The sequence below is a fragment of the Nicotiana tabacum genome, chromosome 18 (assembly GCF_000715075.1).
Source record: "Nicotiana tabacum cultivar K326 chromosome 18, ASM71507v2, whole genome shotgun sequence".
Lineage (NCBI taxonomy): Eukaryota > Viridiplantae > Streptophyta > Magnoliopsida > Solanales > Solanaceae > Nicotiana > Nicotiana tabacum.
In genome coordinates this window covers 142132551-142149669 of record NC_134097.1, presented here as the reverse complement: position 1 = coordinate 142149669, position 17119 = coordinate 142132551, and the positions used below count along the sequence as shown (strand labels likewise).

At 36.1% G+C, this 17119-nt stretch overlaps 3 protein-coding genes across 3 annotated transcripts; 1 reads left to right on the top strand and 2 right to left on the bottom strand.

The window, feature by feature from the left end:
* Positions 1-6398: 6398 nt before the first annotated feature.
* LOC107789566 (uncharacterized) lies at positions 6399-8547 on the bottom strand. The gene has a single exon (XM_016611403.2). The coding sequence runs from the start codon at positions 8058-8060 to the stop codon at positions 6816-6818; it is 1245 nt and encodes a 414-aa protein (XP_016466889.1). The 5' UTR covers positions 8061-8547; the 3' UTR covers positions 6399-6815.
* A 1998-nt stretch (positions 8548-10545) lies between these two features.
* Positions 10546-13959, bottom strand: LOC107789565 (uncharacterized). The gene is made up of 3 exons (XM_016611402.2): positions 13786-13959; positions 12611-12715; positions 10546-11256 (listed from the first exon to the last, which is right to left on the bottom strand). Exons 1-3 carry the CDS (start codon positions 13914-13916, stop codon positions 10830-10832), a joined length of 663 nt encoding a protein of 220 aa, XP_016466888.2. The 5' UTR covers positions 13917-13959; the 3' UTR covers positions 10546-10829.
* Positions 13960-16347: 2388 nt separating this feature from the next.
* LOC142172742 (uncharacterized) lies at positions 16348-16902 on the top strand. Its single transcript, XM_075236417.1, has one exon. The coding sequence runs from the start codon at positions 16348-16350 to the stop codon at positions 16900-16902; it is 555 nt and encodes a 184-aa protein (XP_075092518.1).
* The last annotated feature ends 217 nt before the right edge of the window (positions 16903-17119 follow it).

Below are 17119 nucleotides of genomic sequence, written 5' to 3'. Positions count from 1 at the left end.
CTTTAGAAGACATGCTTTTAAAGGTAATTTAGCATCTTTTTTCCTAGCCATTTGACTGGAGCATGATAATAGTTATTCCTTGCTTAGCATTAGCCAAAGTTATTTGACCCTCTATTCCTGTTTCAGTTTGGAAAAAAAAGAATGACTATGTTGCAAATTAGCATAATTTTGACTGGACAAAAAATAAGAGATAGGTGATGAAGTTTATGCCGAAGTACTAAAGGTTAATGTGACGACCCGGTCGGTCGTCTTAAGAATTAACGCCCCGATCCCCTATTAACTGCTTTTTCCAAGTTTATTTCTACTATTTCGATTTACCGGAATGTTCGGTTTTGAGTTTCGGAGAGTTTTGGGACACTTAATCCCTAAATGAGAGCTCAAGTGTTAGAAAGTTGACCGTAGTCGGAACAGTATGAAGACGGCCTCAGAAAGAAAATCTGATGGTTACGTTAGCTCCGTTGGGTGATTTCGAGGTTAGGAGCATGTTCGGAGTGTGTTTTGGAGGTCTGTAGCTAATTTAGGCATGAAATGCCGGAAGTTGAATTTTTGAAGTTTCCGGTCCGATAGTGAGATTTTGATCCGAGGGTCGGAATGAAATTCTGGAAGTTGGAGTAGCTCTGTAGTGTTGAATGTGACGTGTGTGCAAAATTTCAGGTTATTCGAACGAGATTTGATAGACTTTTTGATCGAAAGCGTATTTTGAGAATTTTGGAGTTCTTAGGCTTAAATCCATGGTTAATTCGAGGTTTTGATGTTGTTTTTAGGTGTTTTAAGAATTGGTACAAGTTTGAATAAGGTATTAGGTGATGTTTGTGCTTTTGGTTGAGGTCCCGGGGGCCTCAGGGTGAATTCGGATGGTTAACGAGAAGCTTGAGAAAATGTTGCAGTTGCTGTATTTTTGCTGATTCTGGTATTTTCACATATGCGGTTTGAGGACCGCAGGTGCGGCGCCGTAGAAACGGCTAAGGGGCCGCAGAAGCGGATTTTGGTCTTTTCTCCAGGAATCGCAGAAGCGGTACCGCATCTGCGGATTGGGCGTCGCAGATGCGGAAGCTGGCTCTTTAAGTGAAAGTTGCAGATGCGACATTTGTTCCGCAGAAGTGGAACCACAGATGAGGTCCCATGACCGCAGATGCGAAAATTGTTGGGCATTATTTTAAAAGGGGTTCCGCGACTTGGGGGTTTATTTCCACCATTTCTAATCGTTTTTGGAGCTCTTTGAAGGGATAGAAGAAGGATTCGAGGGGAATCGCTTGGAGGTAACATCCTTGACTTCATAAATCGTTTTTATGTGATTAAAGACCTAATTAGTGGTGAAAAATTTGGAAAAAATGGGTAATTAGGGCTTGAGTTTAAGAGACCTTTGAATGAGGATTTGAGGGGTCATTTGGACTCCGATTTCAGTGTTCTTATTATGTATAGACTCGTGAGAGTACGAGGTTTCTGAAAATATAAATTTTACCCGATTCCGAGATGTGGGTCTGAGGGGCATTTTGGTCATTTTACCTAATTTCGCGTATTAGCTTAGACTTTAATTATAGAATCAGTTACTTGAAGTGTTATTTACGTTATGCAATTGAATTGAATAGATTTGGGCCATTTGGGGTCGAGTACTTGTGGCAAAGACGTGGTGTCAGGTTGATGTTGAGCTGGTTCGAGGTAAGTGACTTGTCTAACCTTGTATGTGGGACCTTCCCCTTAGGATATGATATATTTGATAATTGAAATACCTTGTACGTGAGGTGACGAGCGCGTACTTGAGCTAATTGTTGAAAATCCGATTTTTCCTTAAGTATTTCAATTGAGTTCATTTTCCTGTTTTATTCTACTTGTGAATTTAGCATGTTGCTAGTTTAGAAAAGCATGTTTAGTTGACTTAATTGCCTATTTACTTAAACTGCCTTAATTGCATTATGTGAAGCATGTTAGGCTAGGATTAACTGTTTACTTGGTACGAAATTTAGCTTAATTGGGTATTCTTGTGTTGTTGCTGTGTGTTTTTACTTTGGGACTACGGGACGGCATCCCGGGAGATCCCCTATATGTATTTATGATCTGAGCTGAGGTGCGGGATACCAAGAGATCCATGACAGGTATATTGAGGATACCAAGAGATCCTCGGGATACCGAGAGATCCCTAGCATATATTGAGGATACCAAGAGATCCCTAGCATATATTGAGGATACCAAGAGATCCTCGGAATACCAAGAGATCCTTAGCATATATTGAGGATACCAGGAGATCCCCCGGTTATCATCCTTGCTATGAATGGTCTTTCCTTGTAGTTGCTTTTATCTCTATTTTCGTTATTGTACTCTTATTATCCTGTATAGATTCTTACTGTAGATTCTCAATTTTACTACTTATCTTATCTTGGCATCTTATTATTTATTTAATCTCAGTAGGGCCCTGACCTTCCTCGTCACTACACGATCGAAGTTAGGCTTGACACTTACTGAGTACCGTTGTAGTGTACTCATACCCCTTCTGCGCATGTTTTTCATGTGCAGATCCAGGTACTGTTGCTCAAGCCTACCATCCTTGAGGGATGCGACTACTTAGAGACTTCGAGGTACATCTGCCGCGTCCGCAGACCGGGAGTCCCTTTCTACTTCTGCCTTTTAGTATTTAGCCCTTTTGTACTTTCTATTCTTATTAGACAAATTTCGGAGTTAGAGCTATGTAGTATTTCCTTTTCTTAGCTTGTGATTCGCGGGTTTCCGGGTCTTGGATTTAGATGTTGGTTTTTGAGACATATATGGTGTATGCCAAGCGGCACATTTAAACACTATTATTGTTTTATTTCTGTTTTAAATTGTTTTACTTCCGTAAGTTTGGTTATCTTTCGCAATTTAGGCTTACCTAGTCGTAGAGACTAGGTTCCGTCATGATGGTTCACGGAGGGCGAACCGGGGTCGTGACAATTAAAAGCTTAAAATTTTCAAATCTTTTAAAAAGTTAACTCTCAATAAGCTTAAATTTCATATATTTTCCATGGTTATTGCTCTTCCTACCACCATCCTGTCTACCTTGATTAAAATCTCAAATGTTGTATTTATTTTCTAAATAAATTTTCAATAAGAAAATATATCGTAGACGTAATGACATAAAGTAGTATTGCAGCGACCTATAGAAGCTAAACTTCTGGCTCCTTTGAAGGATGATAGTTTTATGTTGTTTTCCTAAATTTGTCAGAAAGGAGAAATGTTTTCTTCTTTTTTAATCTCTCTTTCGAAAGATGGATTGTAATATTTCGCTCTTAACATCAAACTTATTACAAATTAGACTATAAGGCAGCGTGATTTTGGCATATGTTACCACTTCTCTTTATAGCTCCTGATTGTTGAGCTAAATATTTGCATGCTTATAAGTGTTGCTTATAACATGTAACTTTCTAGTTTCCACTATAGGTGGTTAATAAAATTAAACCTTCAAGGGGAATGACATCAACTTTTTCCGTTGTAATATTAAGTTAGAGTGAGCTACATTGCCAAAATATGCATTTTGTAACATTTATCAAATGCATTATGCTATATAGTTTCACACATGTATCTCTAATATTCTATTTTTTTTATTCAATTGCTACATATGAATTTGTCATATTCAACTTCATTACTTGCTTGAAATTTTTTATTAATTTCAACGACATAATTTATACCATTGCATTCCTCATGTTGGGCCCATGCTGACACGGGCAATCGTCATCCAGTAAAGTAAGAGATTATACTCCAATATAATAAATCTAATTAAAATCTATTAATAGTTCCATTGACAATCATTAAAAACTTCAAATCTTTGAATTTAAAATTTGGGTTTTGCAAAAATTTTATTTGTTCGGATTGAGTGTTGTTGTAAATGATTAGATTATCTTTTAGAGTTTAATTATATGCCGATTTTGATTTTTTAGGGAGTTTAATCGCAAATCCGTAGAATTTGCGATTGACGGGAATTATTAGGTCATCGTAACTAGCAGATTGACAAAAAGTTGTTGCTTCAATACTATAGGGGAACTGGATCGGTGACCAAAAAAAATCGAATTGATAATTACTTATGAAAAAGTGATTAGTAGAAGTAGGGACCTTTGTTGGAGGATCACCGGAAGTTGGAATATTTTTTGATTGTATTAGCTACATTAAATTGATACACTATTTGACTTTTCTTTAGTAATAGTATAATAGTACAGTATCATGAATTTTTTATATTTTCCTTTATGCATGTATATTATGTAATCATTTTGATTTGTTCTTTATATGTTTGTTTTATATAATAGTATTATAGTAAAATATCTTGAAATATATTATTATATTAATATGTATATTATGTAATAGTAGTATAGTCATATATAGTTGTCTAGAATTAACTAGTAGAACTGTATACCCTATTGGTATAATTATATGTCATATTGGTATCGTATGGTAGTTGGAATATTTTTTGGTTGTTTTAGCTGCATTTTTAAGTGAATTCTATTCTGAAATGATTTATATGATCATGTTTTGCTTTATTAGATTTTCTTGTACCTATGGACATAGATTTTGTGTATTATGTAATAGTTTTTATATTTATATGCAGTTGTTGCAACGACCCCGTACAACTATATACCCTATTAATATAACTATATACTATATTGGTATCATATGCTAGTTGAATCATTTTTTGGTTGTATTAGCTGTATTTAATTGGTACACTATTTGATTTTCTTTTAATAATAGTAATATGGTACAATATCTTGAAATACATTATTATATTAATATGTGGTACACTATTTTTTTCTCTTTATGCATGTGTGTTATGTAATAGTAGTATAGTCATATAGCTATCGGAAATTAACCAGTAAAACTGTATACCATGTTGGTATAGTTATATGCCATATTGGTATCATATGATAGTATGAACATTTTTTTGGTTGTTTTAACTGCATTTTTAAGTGAATTCTATTATGAAATTATTTATATGAACATGATTTGCAATGCTAGTATTTTTGTGTGTCGATGGTCATAGATTATGTGTATTATGTAATAGTTTTTATAGTTATAGGCAATTATTGGAACGACTCCATACAACTATATATTCTGTTATCATTTCTATTCTAACTAGTATATATGGAGATTTGGTGGCCGCAGATTATATTTTCTTGCTCCATAACTGATTGTGTTATTGCTAATGGTAGAGTATGTACTGATATTTGTAGGGAAGGAGATCAAGGTTTGCATGGCAATCGCGTGGAATCAGAAAAGGAACAAGAAATAAAGAAAAAAATAAATAAGAAGAAGTCAAATTTAAGTGTGAAATAAGTTATGGCAAAAATAACAATAATACGATTTGGGCAAAAATAAATGAATAAAAGAGAAAAAGAAAAAAAAGAAAAGGAGAAAAGAAAGAAAAAAGGTAAAAAAAAGAAAAGAAACATAGAAATAAAAAAGAATTGAAGAAAAAAGAGAAAATTCCCCAATAAAACTATTATGGGCAAGAAAAGTAATTAGTTTGATGGGTAAAAAAATAAATGGGTAGATAAGGGTAAATAATTTTGTTTTTGTGGGTAACTGTAAAATGGCTAAATAGTGTCATTTCCACCGTAAATTCTGAACATTTTGTTGGCCCAAACAAATAGCGAACTAGCCCAAAACAAGGCCCAACTACACTATTATTCATATTTCATACCATTAAGAAAGAAGATTCGAGTAAGATATGCACCTTTTTCGGGAATAAAAAAAGGGAGAAATTCAAAAATAGCCAGATTTACAAGTGGTCATTTAAAAATAGTCACAGTTTCAAAAGTAATCGAAATTTAGCCATTTTTCATGTAAGATAAATCTGAACGAAAACACTGTTTAAAATTTGGAAAAATACTCCAGTATAATATACTAGAATTCCAACATAAGTATACTGGAACTCTAGTATATTATACTGGAATTCCAGCATATTATACCGGCCCAACATAAAATACTGGAGATTGGAGCACCGGTGCTCCACTCTGGAACTTTCTGCGTGTTGGAGTTCCAGCATAATATGCTGGAAGTTCATATACAGGTGCACCGATCTCCAGTATATTATGTTGGAACTTTCCATGTTGCAGCAAAATAGTGACTATTTTTCAATGACCTTGCAAATGCTGGCTATTTTTGAATGACCAGTCCGAAAACTGGCTAGCCCGTGCTATTTTTACCAAAAAAAAAAATCGTCCTACTTTCATTTGGTTTTTGGGCCTAAATTTGTTGAATCCTCGAATCTCAATCAAATTCTTTGTTTCATAGTTGAATATATTTCTATAACTTCATATTTAATAATGCCTAAACTCTTTCTTCTGCATCACAGCATCAACAATTATCGGAATAAGCAAGACTACTATTTTTAACGGAAAATAATTGATACAAACATAATCCAATTACCATTTAGGAACTAGTGCAAGAAAAAATTCTTGAAAATCTAATAAAACACTTAACCTTGAAAAGATTGTGGGATTATGGCTAATGGGAACAGTTCTCATATGAGAATAACTTAGGTTACTTTTGTCATGTCACTCTCTTAGTCACACTAAACACAACATAAAAAGATGAATATTAGATGACCAATATAAAAAAGCAGCACGGTACACTAAGCTCCCGTTATGCGCGGGGTCCGGAGAAGGGCCGGACCGCAAGGATCTCTTATACGCAACCTTGCATTTTTGCCGGAGGCTGTTTCCACGGCTCGAACTTGTGGCCTCTTGATCACATGTTAACAACCTTACCAGTTACGTTAAGACTCCTCTTCAATTAGATGACCAAAATACTGTTTAAAAACCAGATTTTGAATACCATGATCAAACATAGACAGTTCAAAAGAAGGCTCTGCTACCATAAAACACTCTTGAATTCTCTTTCCTCTTATTGTTATTCATATCTGATGAACTTCCATTATTCTGAATCACATGATCTTTCTGATCATCAAGATCAGCTCCTGATTTATCCAAGTCCAAAGGCAGCTTCATTTTTGCTAATGATTCAGTAAACTGCTGCATACTTCTCATGTACATATCCACTATTTGCTGCTGCATAGCTGATTGTTCTGCATCAATCTTGATTATATTCCCTAATGGAGCTGAAAATACCACATGGGGTTCTTTCCTTTCTTCGTTTTCGTTCTTAATTGAGTCCCTTTTATCGATCATGTTATCGATCTTTTTATCTGGTGATGAGCCTGCTGAGTTCCTGTCATCACTTAGTGTACTTGTCAATGAGCTAAGGAACCAAGAATTGTGAATACTTTCTTTTGGAGAAATATTTGAGTCATGATCATCAGCAATTTCATCATCATCTTCTTCTTCTGATGGATTAATTGCAGCCATTTCGTAGTCATGATTCTCGGGCTGCTGCTGTTTTTGACTGTGAAATGATGCAGAAAGTTGGAGAAATGAACCACCTAAGTCAAAATATTGGGACACCATTTCTTGATTCTGTTTAACTAAGTTGATCTCAGGAAACTCAATTCTTGAATACTCGATCGGATCAAGAACAAGTTGAGATGTATTTCTGTCTAGTAATACAACTTCTGAACTTATAGAAGAAGAAGATGATGGTGAACAAGAAGGATTATTTGATACTGAAATGGGGTTGTTGGTATTCAAGAAAAGTGACAATTTAACAGTACCAGCAGGAGAATGAAACAAATCAGTAGAAGAAAGACTAAAATCTTGAGTGATTTTTCCTTTACCAATAACTGAAGAAATAGGTACTAAAGCAAATCCTAAGAGTTGATCTTCCATTAGTGTTTTGGCTCTACTAAGCATCCATATTTCACATTTGAGAATCGAGTCGATTTGGGATACTTTCATAGCTAAATCTTCATTGAAATCTGGATTTTTGCCACCACCATTTATGATCCTTGTTGATATGGCTTCATCAGGATTGTAAGTAAGGGAAAATTTGGCATAAACATCTTGGTTGTCATAGATACAAATGTTGTGAATGTTCCTAGCATGGTGTACATGAATTTCAAGAATTCCAGAGAATTCAGATTCTGAATCTGTACTTATATTTGGATTGTATAAAAAACTTGTTGATGTTTGCTTGAAAGAGTCCATAAAAGGAAAATCAAAAATCTAGTTCTTTCAAATCAAGAAATGGAATAGGGGATAGGCTGATGTCTTGTGTGCTAATTTGTTATAGCTAGAACAACATGAAAGATCAAAAAATACACATTTGATGTTGCTTTATTTGGTTTTTTTTTTTTGGGGGGGAGGGTGGGGGGGGGGGGTGTGGAGGGCTTGGGGTGGCAAAAACAAGCTAAAATATCATGTTTTAGTACATATAACATGTTACTTGAAGTGCAAACATGGCATTGGAGGTTTGGAACATTTCTTTCTTTCTTTAAGGGGTGAGAGGACAAGGATAAGAGTGACTTACAATTGAACTAGAGAAGTTTCTAGTGGAATTGTGTAGGTGGAAAGAAGCGAGAAGTAGGTACTAATATAGTATGGAAAGGGTAGAAAAAGAAAGTGCTTAACTTCTATGCGCTTATCGCGTAAATGTCTGTATACTATTAGATCACTAAAAGATAACTGCGAGTAATAATTCAAAAAACATAAAATTAGTAGTAACAAGGAAAATAAGGTAGGTTAATTATTTCAACAGATAAAATTACACTCTTTATATTGTCAATGTACATAAATTAAATTAAAAAAGAATTACTAGGAGGGAAGAGTGAGCAAGATGAGAGGAAGGGTTAGTTTTTAAGTATAATAACTAACCATGAACCAACAAGGGTGGTGGTGGAATGGTAAGTACTCCTTCATCCTTAACTAGAGGTCTCGGGTTTGAATCCCTAGGTGTAGAATCGCCTTTGTTAAGGAGAACTTTACCCCCAATGTGGGACTTTCCGGCACGAATCTGGATTTAGTGGCGACACAAATATGAGTATCGGACACCGGATGGGAAACCCCAAAAAAATAACCATGAGATTTTCATGTTTTTATTTATTTTGACTTAACTTCTTGTTGGTTTGATTGTCTAACATCATTTTAGAGTGAAGATCTTTCTCAAAAATATTTTTATCAATTTTGCACTTTGAAAAAGGGGAAGAATTTTCTAAAAGGAGAATGATGATAATGATGATGAAATGAGAATGAGGACTAATTTTTCTTCCTCCACTTTTAAATGTTTTCTCTAGCTTTTGTGGAGTGGGTGAAAGATAGAGAGATATTTGGTTAAGTGTGGGGTTTTGCTTTGCTTGGCATTGCAGTTTTCTTCATTTGCTATCACTACCTATTGAAAATGGAGGTCCTACCATCTCCATTTCATCATTCTTGACTCTTATTCAAAGATTCTCTTCAACGTCTCAATAGATTTTGTCATGTGTTATAATAACTTTACCTACTCCTATTTTAAGGAGTCTTGAAATAGTTTACTAAGATTTGTTGGTTTAGTTAAGAAAATGTGTGATTAAGACATTAAGGGCCGTTTGGTTGGAAAACAAGTTATTCCGGAATTAATTATCCCAGGATTAGTTATTCCGGAATTGTTATCTTATCCTCCTATAGGGATAAAAATAACACTACAATTCCGAAATAACTAATCCCGATATTAGTTATACCATGATTTTATTAATTAAACGTGAGATAAACTCATCTCAAATTTAATCTCGGAATTAATTATCTCTTATCTTTCGTACCAAGCAAGCCCTAAGTGTATGCAATCTAATTGTCAATAAAGTGAATGAATCATGGGAAACTAGGATTCACATCTTAACAGAGCCAAAAATTGCTGAATGATTACTTTTCATCTGCCTAAAGCGTGAAGAGGAGAGTTGCCCAGTGCTTGTGTTGATCTAAAGTAAAAAGTATCCGGTGAAATAGTCGATATGCGCATGTGCAAACTGGTTCGAACACTATCATAATACCAGATATCAGTTGATACATGTGGAGGGTTTAGATTTGTTTACACATAGATTTCAGGGTTGATAAGTGGCTAGGAGTTGTCAGTCTCATCCATTTCACTTTATATATCCATCAACTAACTACTAGCAATCATCATAGTGAGTAAATCATGGACATGCAAGATTTACTCCATGAAAATCAGTGAGAGGAAGGTTGAATTCTTAGTGCTGAATCTTGTTAGATCTAATGTGATGAGTAAAGATGTTGGAACAAAAAGAAAAGGTTAAAGATGCTGAACTAAACTAAAGTGGCAGCCATGTACAAGATATCCCGCGTTCACCCAAATTCGGAAAAAAACCGCACCCCAATGGGTGTTATATAGACAACCTACCCTAATGCAAGCACTAGTGATTGCTTCCCTGGCTCGAACCCTTATCTATAGGTCACACGAAAACGACGAAGACGACTTTACTGTTGCTCCAAGCCTCTTGTTCTAGTTGAACTAAACTAAAATCCATAAATAATTTGAATGATCCATCATGGAAAAAGGCACTATGAGAATATGCCCAAAACTGGTAAATATGTGGAATAAAAAGGTTACTCCACATAAATTAGTACTACCTTAAAAATTAAACAAATGGAACATATTTACAGGTCTTTTGAATCCTCCATCCAATGCTATCTGAAGCAGATAAGAGAATTGAAAAAGATTACTAAATGTCAAGAATCTAAGACAACTATGAAACTCACCTAACAATGTACATTTATTGGGGAAAACAAGGAGTTTTCTTTCCCCTTTGTCAAGGATTATAAATATGTGGAAATAACAACAGGGACATGAACATAGTCCATCCCATTATACCAGTAAATCCAGCATATTGACCATGTCAATTATTTTACAAACAAGAGAAATAAAATACTGTACAGGGGTGCGCAATTCATGAAGTGATGATCTTTAGGGTTGTCTAGGAGCACAACTCACTTCCGACCCATCCTAACCAAACGCTGCTGGTGCTTCTCAGCGGCCGCCTTATCAGCAGCTTCACGCTTCAGTGCCCTCTTTGCACGCCGGCCAACAAGTTCTTTAGGAACAGCATCCTCCTTCTTCGGCTCACGAGAGGGGCCAGCACCAGATTCCTGAGAGTTAGGTCGATAAACAGGCCTTGCTTCTTGCCTTCCTGCACTAACATATCCGTTATCACCCCATCGTCTGTTGCCGATACGGAGTCTCGATGAACTACTAACGAAATAATCTTCTGCTAAATCTTCTTCTTCTTCGTAATCATACATGTATAAGTCATCCATATCATCATCAACCTCCGCCCTTTCCTCCACAATCAAAGGTTTAAACCATGATGCCCTAAGGAGAAGGCAAACGCTCTCCTCAAACATGTAGTCCTGAAGGCTGTTAAAATGGGCGAATAAATTATTACTCAATGATGATAGAAGTCACCAGCTGCAACTAAGGAATTAAAAATCCACAATAGTATAGATGGCAAACACAGAAACAACAATGCGCTAAGTCAATATGTCAAAGCAAAAAATAGAACTGGAAAAGTTTTTGGTCTCAGAATAATTATAACTCATAAAGAGAAAAGTCGCCACCTGCAACGAAGGATATTTTTCTTTAACTAAGGAATTCCAAATCCAAATAAAGTACAGGTGGCAGAAACAGAAACAACAATGCATTATCATGCGAAGAAAAAAAAACTAGACAAGTTTTGGGTCTCTGGTACAACCTAGAAAGCTTTTTTTTTTTATTTGATCAATACAACCTACAAAGAATTAATATTTTGAAAATCAAACCGTGAAGAATAGTTAATATCATGAAAATACAGCCTTCTTATAAATTAGGGAATGTTAACATTAGTTATCATCTAATGTTTTTTCGGTGTATTTGCAAGGTAAAGGGACAAGATTATTTTGAACACCATTTTTTGATAAAGTTATATGGAACACCATTCTGAAACACTAAGAGATTCTTGAGACACTATAAGTTATGTTGCGCGAACTCTCCAAAATGTTGCCGCACCCATGTCGGATACTTCTAAAATACATTAATTTTGGAGTATCCGACACGCATCCGGGTATATTTTTGGAGAGTCCGAGCAACATTGACTATAAGAGGGTAGACATCTGATAGTCACTGGATGCACAACCTGAGCTTGGTAAACAAAGTACATGAAGATACTCTAGAGATCAACTTGTTCTGGCATATTTAAAATTAAAGGGAACTTGCTAAGAAATCGAGCAGTTATCTGAACCTCTCTAGATTAAACTCTTGATAATATGCTTCATAAAACATCACCTCCCTCCCTCCGTCCCTCTAGAGATAGCACCACGACCCCAACCAAAGAAAAGAAATGGCAACTCATGTCCCACAACTTTAAAGGTCCAGTTGCCCCCACGGAACTTGCCTTCTAGCAATTGAAGGGTTGGAGGACAATGTTGCGAACCAAGGTTTTCGACACCATTTATTTCTTCCCATCGGCCTAAATCTTGGTGGGCATAGTATCCGGTGTCTGCTAATTGGGAGAAAGCAAGAAGGGACAACACCAGAAGAAAATTCAAATTTAAAGGTGAAGTTACCAACGCAATTGCTTTGTAAATTAAATCGATATGTTACTCCAGCAAATAAGACAATGCCATGTCAGAGCAGATAAAAGTGTTAATGAGATACCAAACGGACCAAGTTAGTAGCATCATGATGAATCACAATATTTAAAGGAAAGAAGATGTACTCAAAACTGATTAGTTACCTTCCATCAAGTGTGCGATGGATGTAGACAAACTCAAATGGATGCTTACACTGAGGGCATGTTGGTTCCTTTTTATAGGTTGCCCATCGAAGGATACAAGTCACACTGAACATCAAAAGGAAAAACATATTATCATCATAAGATTTTCTGAAATTACAAAGAATAGACATGTAAAGCACACAAAAATACAAATTAATGCAAACCATCGAACTTAGAAAATTACTATACGCCTTTAAAAAGATGGGTTTCATAGTAATAAAGTCCGATCAGAAATAAACACATATGAAGCAGCAGCACGACAGTCACAAAACCACAATATAACCTAGCACACACTGATTAGTGAACCATGCAATCACAAGAACCTCTCATAAACAGAAGTCGAAGCACATATCAAGACCACATTTGACAATATCCAAAGAGAAGTATCTATATAACCACTGGACTTGGGCAGCAGATAGGGTAGGATGCTGTTTAAGAAACCAATGACAGAGACCACCATAAGACATGACTTGTATTTATGGCCAAGGACTAAGGAAAAACTACACGCAAAACATTACTTCTGCCCCCACCCAATATATACAGTAGCCGCCGATGCAGAAGTAAATCTTTTTCATATTTTCCTTACCTCACCACTGCAAATCTGTCTCCAGGAAAAATTGGGCTCAAAAAATTTAAGAATGTCACTGCAGTAACCAGACCAAGAATATGCAAGAAAAGTCTCTTTTCCTTCTCTTTTCCAGTCTCGCAATTAAAAGAGTGGCTAAGCAGAATCAGTACCCCTGACATATATGATTGTCTCCGTGAAAGTTTGGATTCAAAAAATATAAGAATGTCATTGCACCAGACCAAAAATTGCAAGAAAAGTCTCTTTTCCTTCTATTTCCCCATCTCGCAATTAAAAGGAGCTACTAAACAGAATCAGTACCCCTGACATATTGATTCTCCCCTTCGCTATTAACCTCCATTTACCGCCATTTTGATCTTCATTACAACAAAATAATTGTAACATCATCTTAGTGGATAATTAGGTGCAAGACCAAAAAAAAAAAAAAAAAAAAGGTGCAAGACCAAATTGATGTGATATGTTTATCTAAAACAGGAATGAACAGAATGGAATCAAGTGTCTACTGATCAAATGGAAGTAATGACAAAAAAGAATAGTCGGTTAGACAAACCAGTACGCATGCTCGCAACCTTTTACCAGGGCAGTTTCTTCAAGCACTATCTTATTCAAGCAAATAGCACAAATCCCATGATGGTTATTCTCGCACCCAACTCGGTGTGTTTCCTCAGCTGTGCTCTTCATTTTGTTCTGAAAGGAAATCCCATATCAATCAATGGAACCCATATAGTGAACCCCAATATGGCATCTAAACTCAATCCACACAAGAATAAGATAGAACTAGAAAATTCCGAGCTATTGTAAAGTCACAACGTAAAAGATATAGTTAGTTTAGTACGCCCAAATAGAAAGGTTATATAGTCTATTAGACAAGTTACTAAATATGCATTGCCATTCAAATTAACCAATTTTCAGCAGTTCTTTGCACACAATTACTATTCCCTTCCATTATAAGCTGTCCAGAAAAAAGGCCTACTTTATGATAACAAACAAGTAGCACATACAAGAAACTCCGGGAACCACAACAAGCAGAAGCTCCCAAATCGACTAGAAGATAAAAGTTCCAACTTTTATCAAATTTCATAATCACCTTGCCATAACTAAAGCTCTTCATCAAATAAAATCAGATGAATAGAGTCAACTCAAGATATTCTAACAATCCCGGCTTCTCTCAAAAACTCGTGAAAATTTACAATAAGCATCAATTATCATCACAAAACTACCCCATCACACAAATCTTCACTCAACTACGTCGTCGATCCTCCCCCTAGGATTTGGACTAGTCATAAGAGCACAATTTGTTATGCGTGGGTTAGGCGCACGCCAATGGTTCAAACCCTGTTGTAGACAAAAGCCTAGTATCTAAGTGGAAAGTGGTAGACGGGTTGGCCCAGGGTTGTAAAAAGCGGCGGCTACCTCGCTTAAAGCGAGAAGCGAAGCGAGGCATCGCGCTTCTCTTAACTGAAGCACAGCAGATTTACAAAAGCGTTCGCTTTCCCTGAAAAAAGCAAGAAGCGATGAAGCGATGTGAAGTGTAAGAAGCGAGCGCTTCTCTTTATAACAGGGCTGCAACGTATTTAATTAAAAAAGCTGTCTTTTTTTAAAAGATCATCGAGCAGCAACAACAGAGAACAATAGAAGCAACCTAGGATTCAAGTTTTCTACACTTTACAACTTCAAGATCATCAAGTTTGGTCCCAGGTATGTGATTTATTCTTCCTCCTCCTCCTCCTTTTCTTTCACCGTTTCAATGTCCAAGTAGGCGAAAAAAATTTTCCCCTTCAATTCTTCTTTCTCATTCTTCTCCTCTTTTTCTTCTTCATTTTCTTGCATTGTTTCAGTGATAAAAAGATTGAAATGCTGGCCATTTTTTCGTTTCAGTTATACTGCCCTTCTTCATATACTTACTGCATTTTTTTCATATCATTTATTCTTAGTTCCTAATGTCTTTCTTATATGTTATGTAGTTGTTCTTTTAATGGAACCAAAAGAAGATAGGAAAAACCCAGCTTGAGCTTGTTCTGCAAGAGTTAGCGAGACCAACAAGATGGCAATTAGATGTCCTTTTTTGTGGCAAGATTTCAAATGGGGGAATCTATCGTCAAAAAGAGCATCTAATCGGTGGTAATCCAAACGTCGCATCTTGTCCTAAAGTTCTGCCGCCTGTGAAGGAAGAATTGAAAGCATACCTTCAAAAATGAGTTAAGGACTCAAATGCATCATAAACAAGAACTGCATAATCTTGATGATGACGATGATGAAATAGAAGAAGGTGGTGATGGATCGCCGCATCCATTAAAATCACAAAAGCGGGGAAGGATACAAACAATGCCTTCAAGTTGTGGATCTACTGGCAAGACCAAAGGTCCTATGGATTGTTATTTCCCACAAAAATCATGAGATAAGGGAGGAAAAAGTGGTAATCCTCAAATTGATGCCAAAGCGATTTTGAGGGATCGTGTAGTTGCAATGTTTGCGTGGTGGATGTATGATGCAGGTCTTCCTTTTAATTATGTTAATATACTGACACTTTTTCTGCTTCTATTGCGGTTGTATGCCAATATGGTCTAAGAATGAAGCCTCCAACTTATCATGAAGTTAGAAGTCAATATCTAAAAAAAGAGGTGGAAGAGGCTAACAAAATCGTGAAGGAGCACAAAGTAGAATGGAACAAGTATGGTTGTTCCATTCAGTGTTGTCAAAGGTGAAAAGCGCAAAAAAAACTCAAAGGTTTGTTGAGGTTTTAAGCGCAAAGCGTAAATAAAGTGTGAGTTTTAATGAAGAAAGGCGCAAATGGATACAAACTACAAATATGTACGTGTAGTCCAAGACTAATATCTATCAACATGAATACCAAATATATGGACAAAGAAATTGAAGAAAATTTACGATAAAGTGAAATATCAATTGTTTAGTGTCGCGTTTTCTGGATTACGCTCATTGGCAAGGAAAAGTATGCCTTAGAGCCTTGATGACAACACTAAAGCGCCCGTTAAGCGAGGCGAAGCGCTCAACATGTTTTGAGCCTCGCTTCAGGGCTTAAGAGTGCTTAAAGCGCGCCTTTGATAACACTGCTTCCATTATGATGGATAAGTGGACGGCAAGAAATGAAAAAATGATCATCAATATCCTGGTGAATTCTCCTAAGGGAAGCTTGCTTCTTGAGTCCGTTGATGCAAGCAACTATTCTACTGATTCAACCAAAATGTACTCCTTGTTCAAGAGTACAATAGGCTCTATTGGAGAAGAAAATGTTGTTCAAGTTGTCACGGACAACGCCAGTGAAAATGTTAAAGCTGGTGATTTGATGTTTGCAGAGTACCAGCATATTTATTGGACTCTGTATGCAGTACATTGCATTAATTTGATCTTCGGTGATATTTTCAAGGAAAGACCCTTCAGTTCAGTCATTAATCGGGCAATTAGAGAGCATTCCTATATTGTTCAAAGGCATTTGTTATTGAATATGATGAAGAGATTCACTGAACAAAGAAGCATGGTGAAACTTGCAAAGGCAAGATTTGCTACTGCTTTCTTGACTTTGCATAGGATGTATGAGCAAAAAAGCAATTTGAAGTTGTTTGTTTCAGATGAGTATACTAACAATGCCTATGAAAGGGAAGCTCGAGGGAGAGAATCTGCAGATATTATGCTTTCTACTTCATTCTGAAATAATGTGGTTCATGCATTGAAATTTGGTGGTCCTTTAGTTAAAATGCTTCGTTTGGTGGATGGGGAGCAAAGGTCACCAATGGGCTACCTTTACGAAGCAATGGATAGGGCAAAGGACACTATTTGAGACTCTTTTACAGATCAAAGAAAATATAAAAGAGCCTTTGAGATCATAGATGAAAGGTTAAGCGATCAGATTCATCGCCCTCTGCATG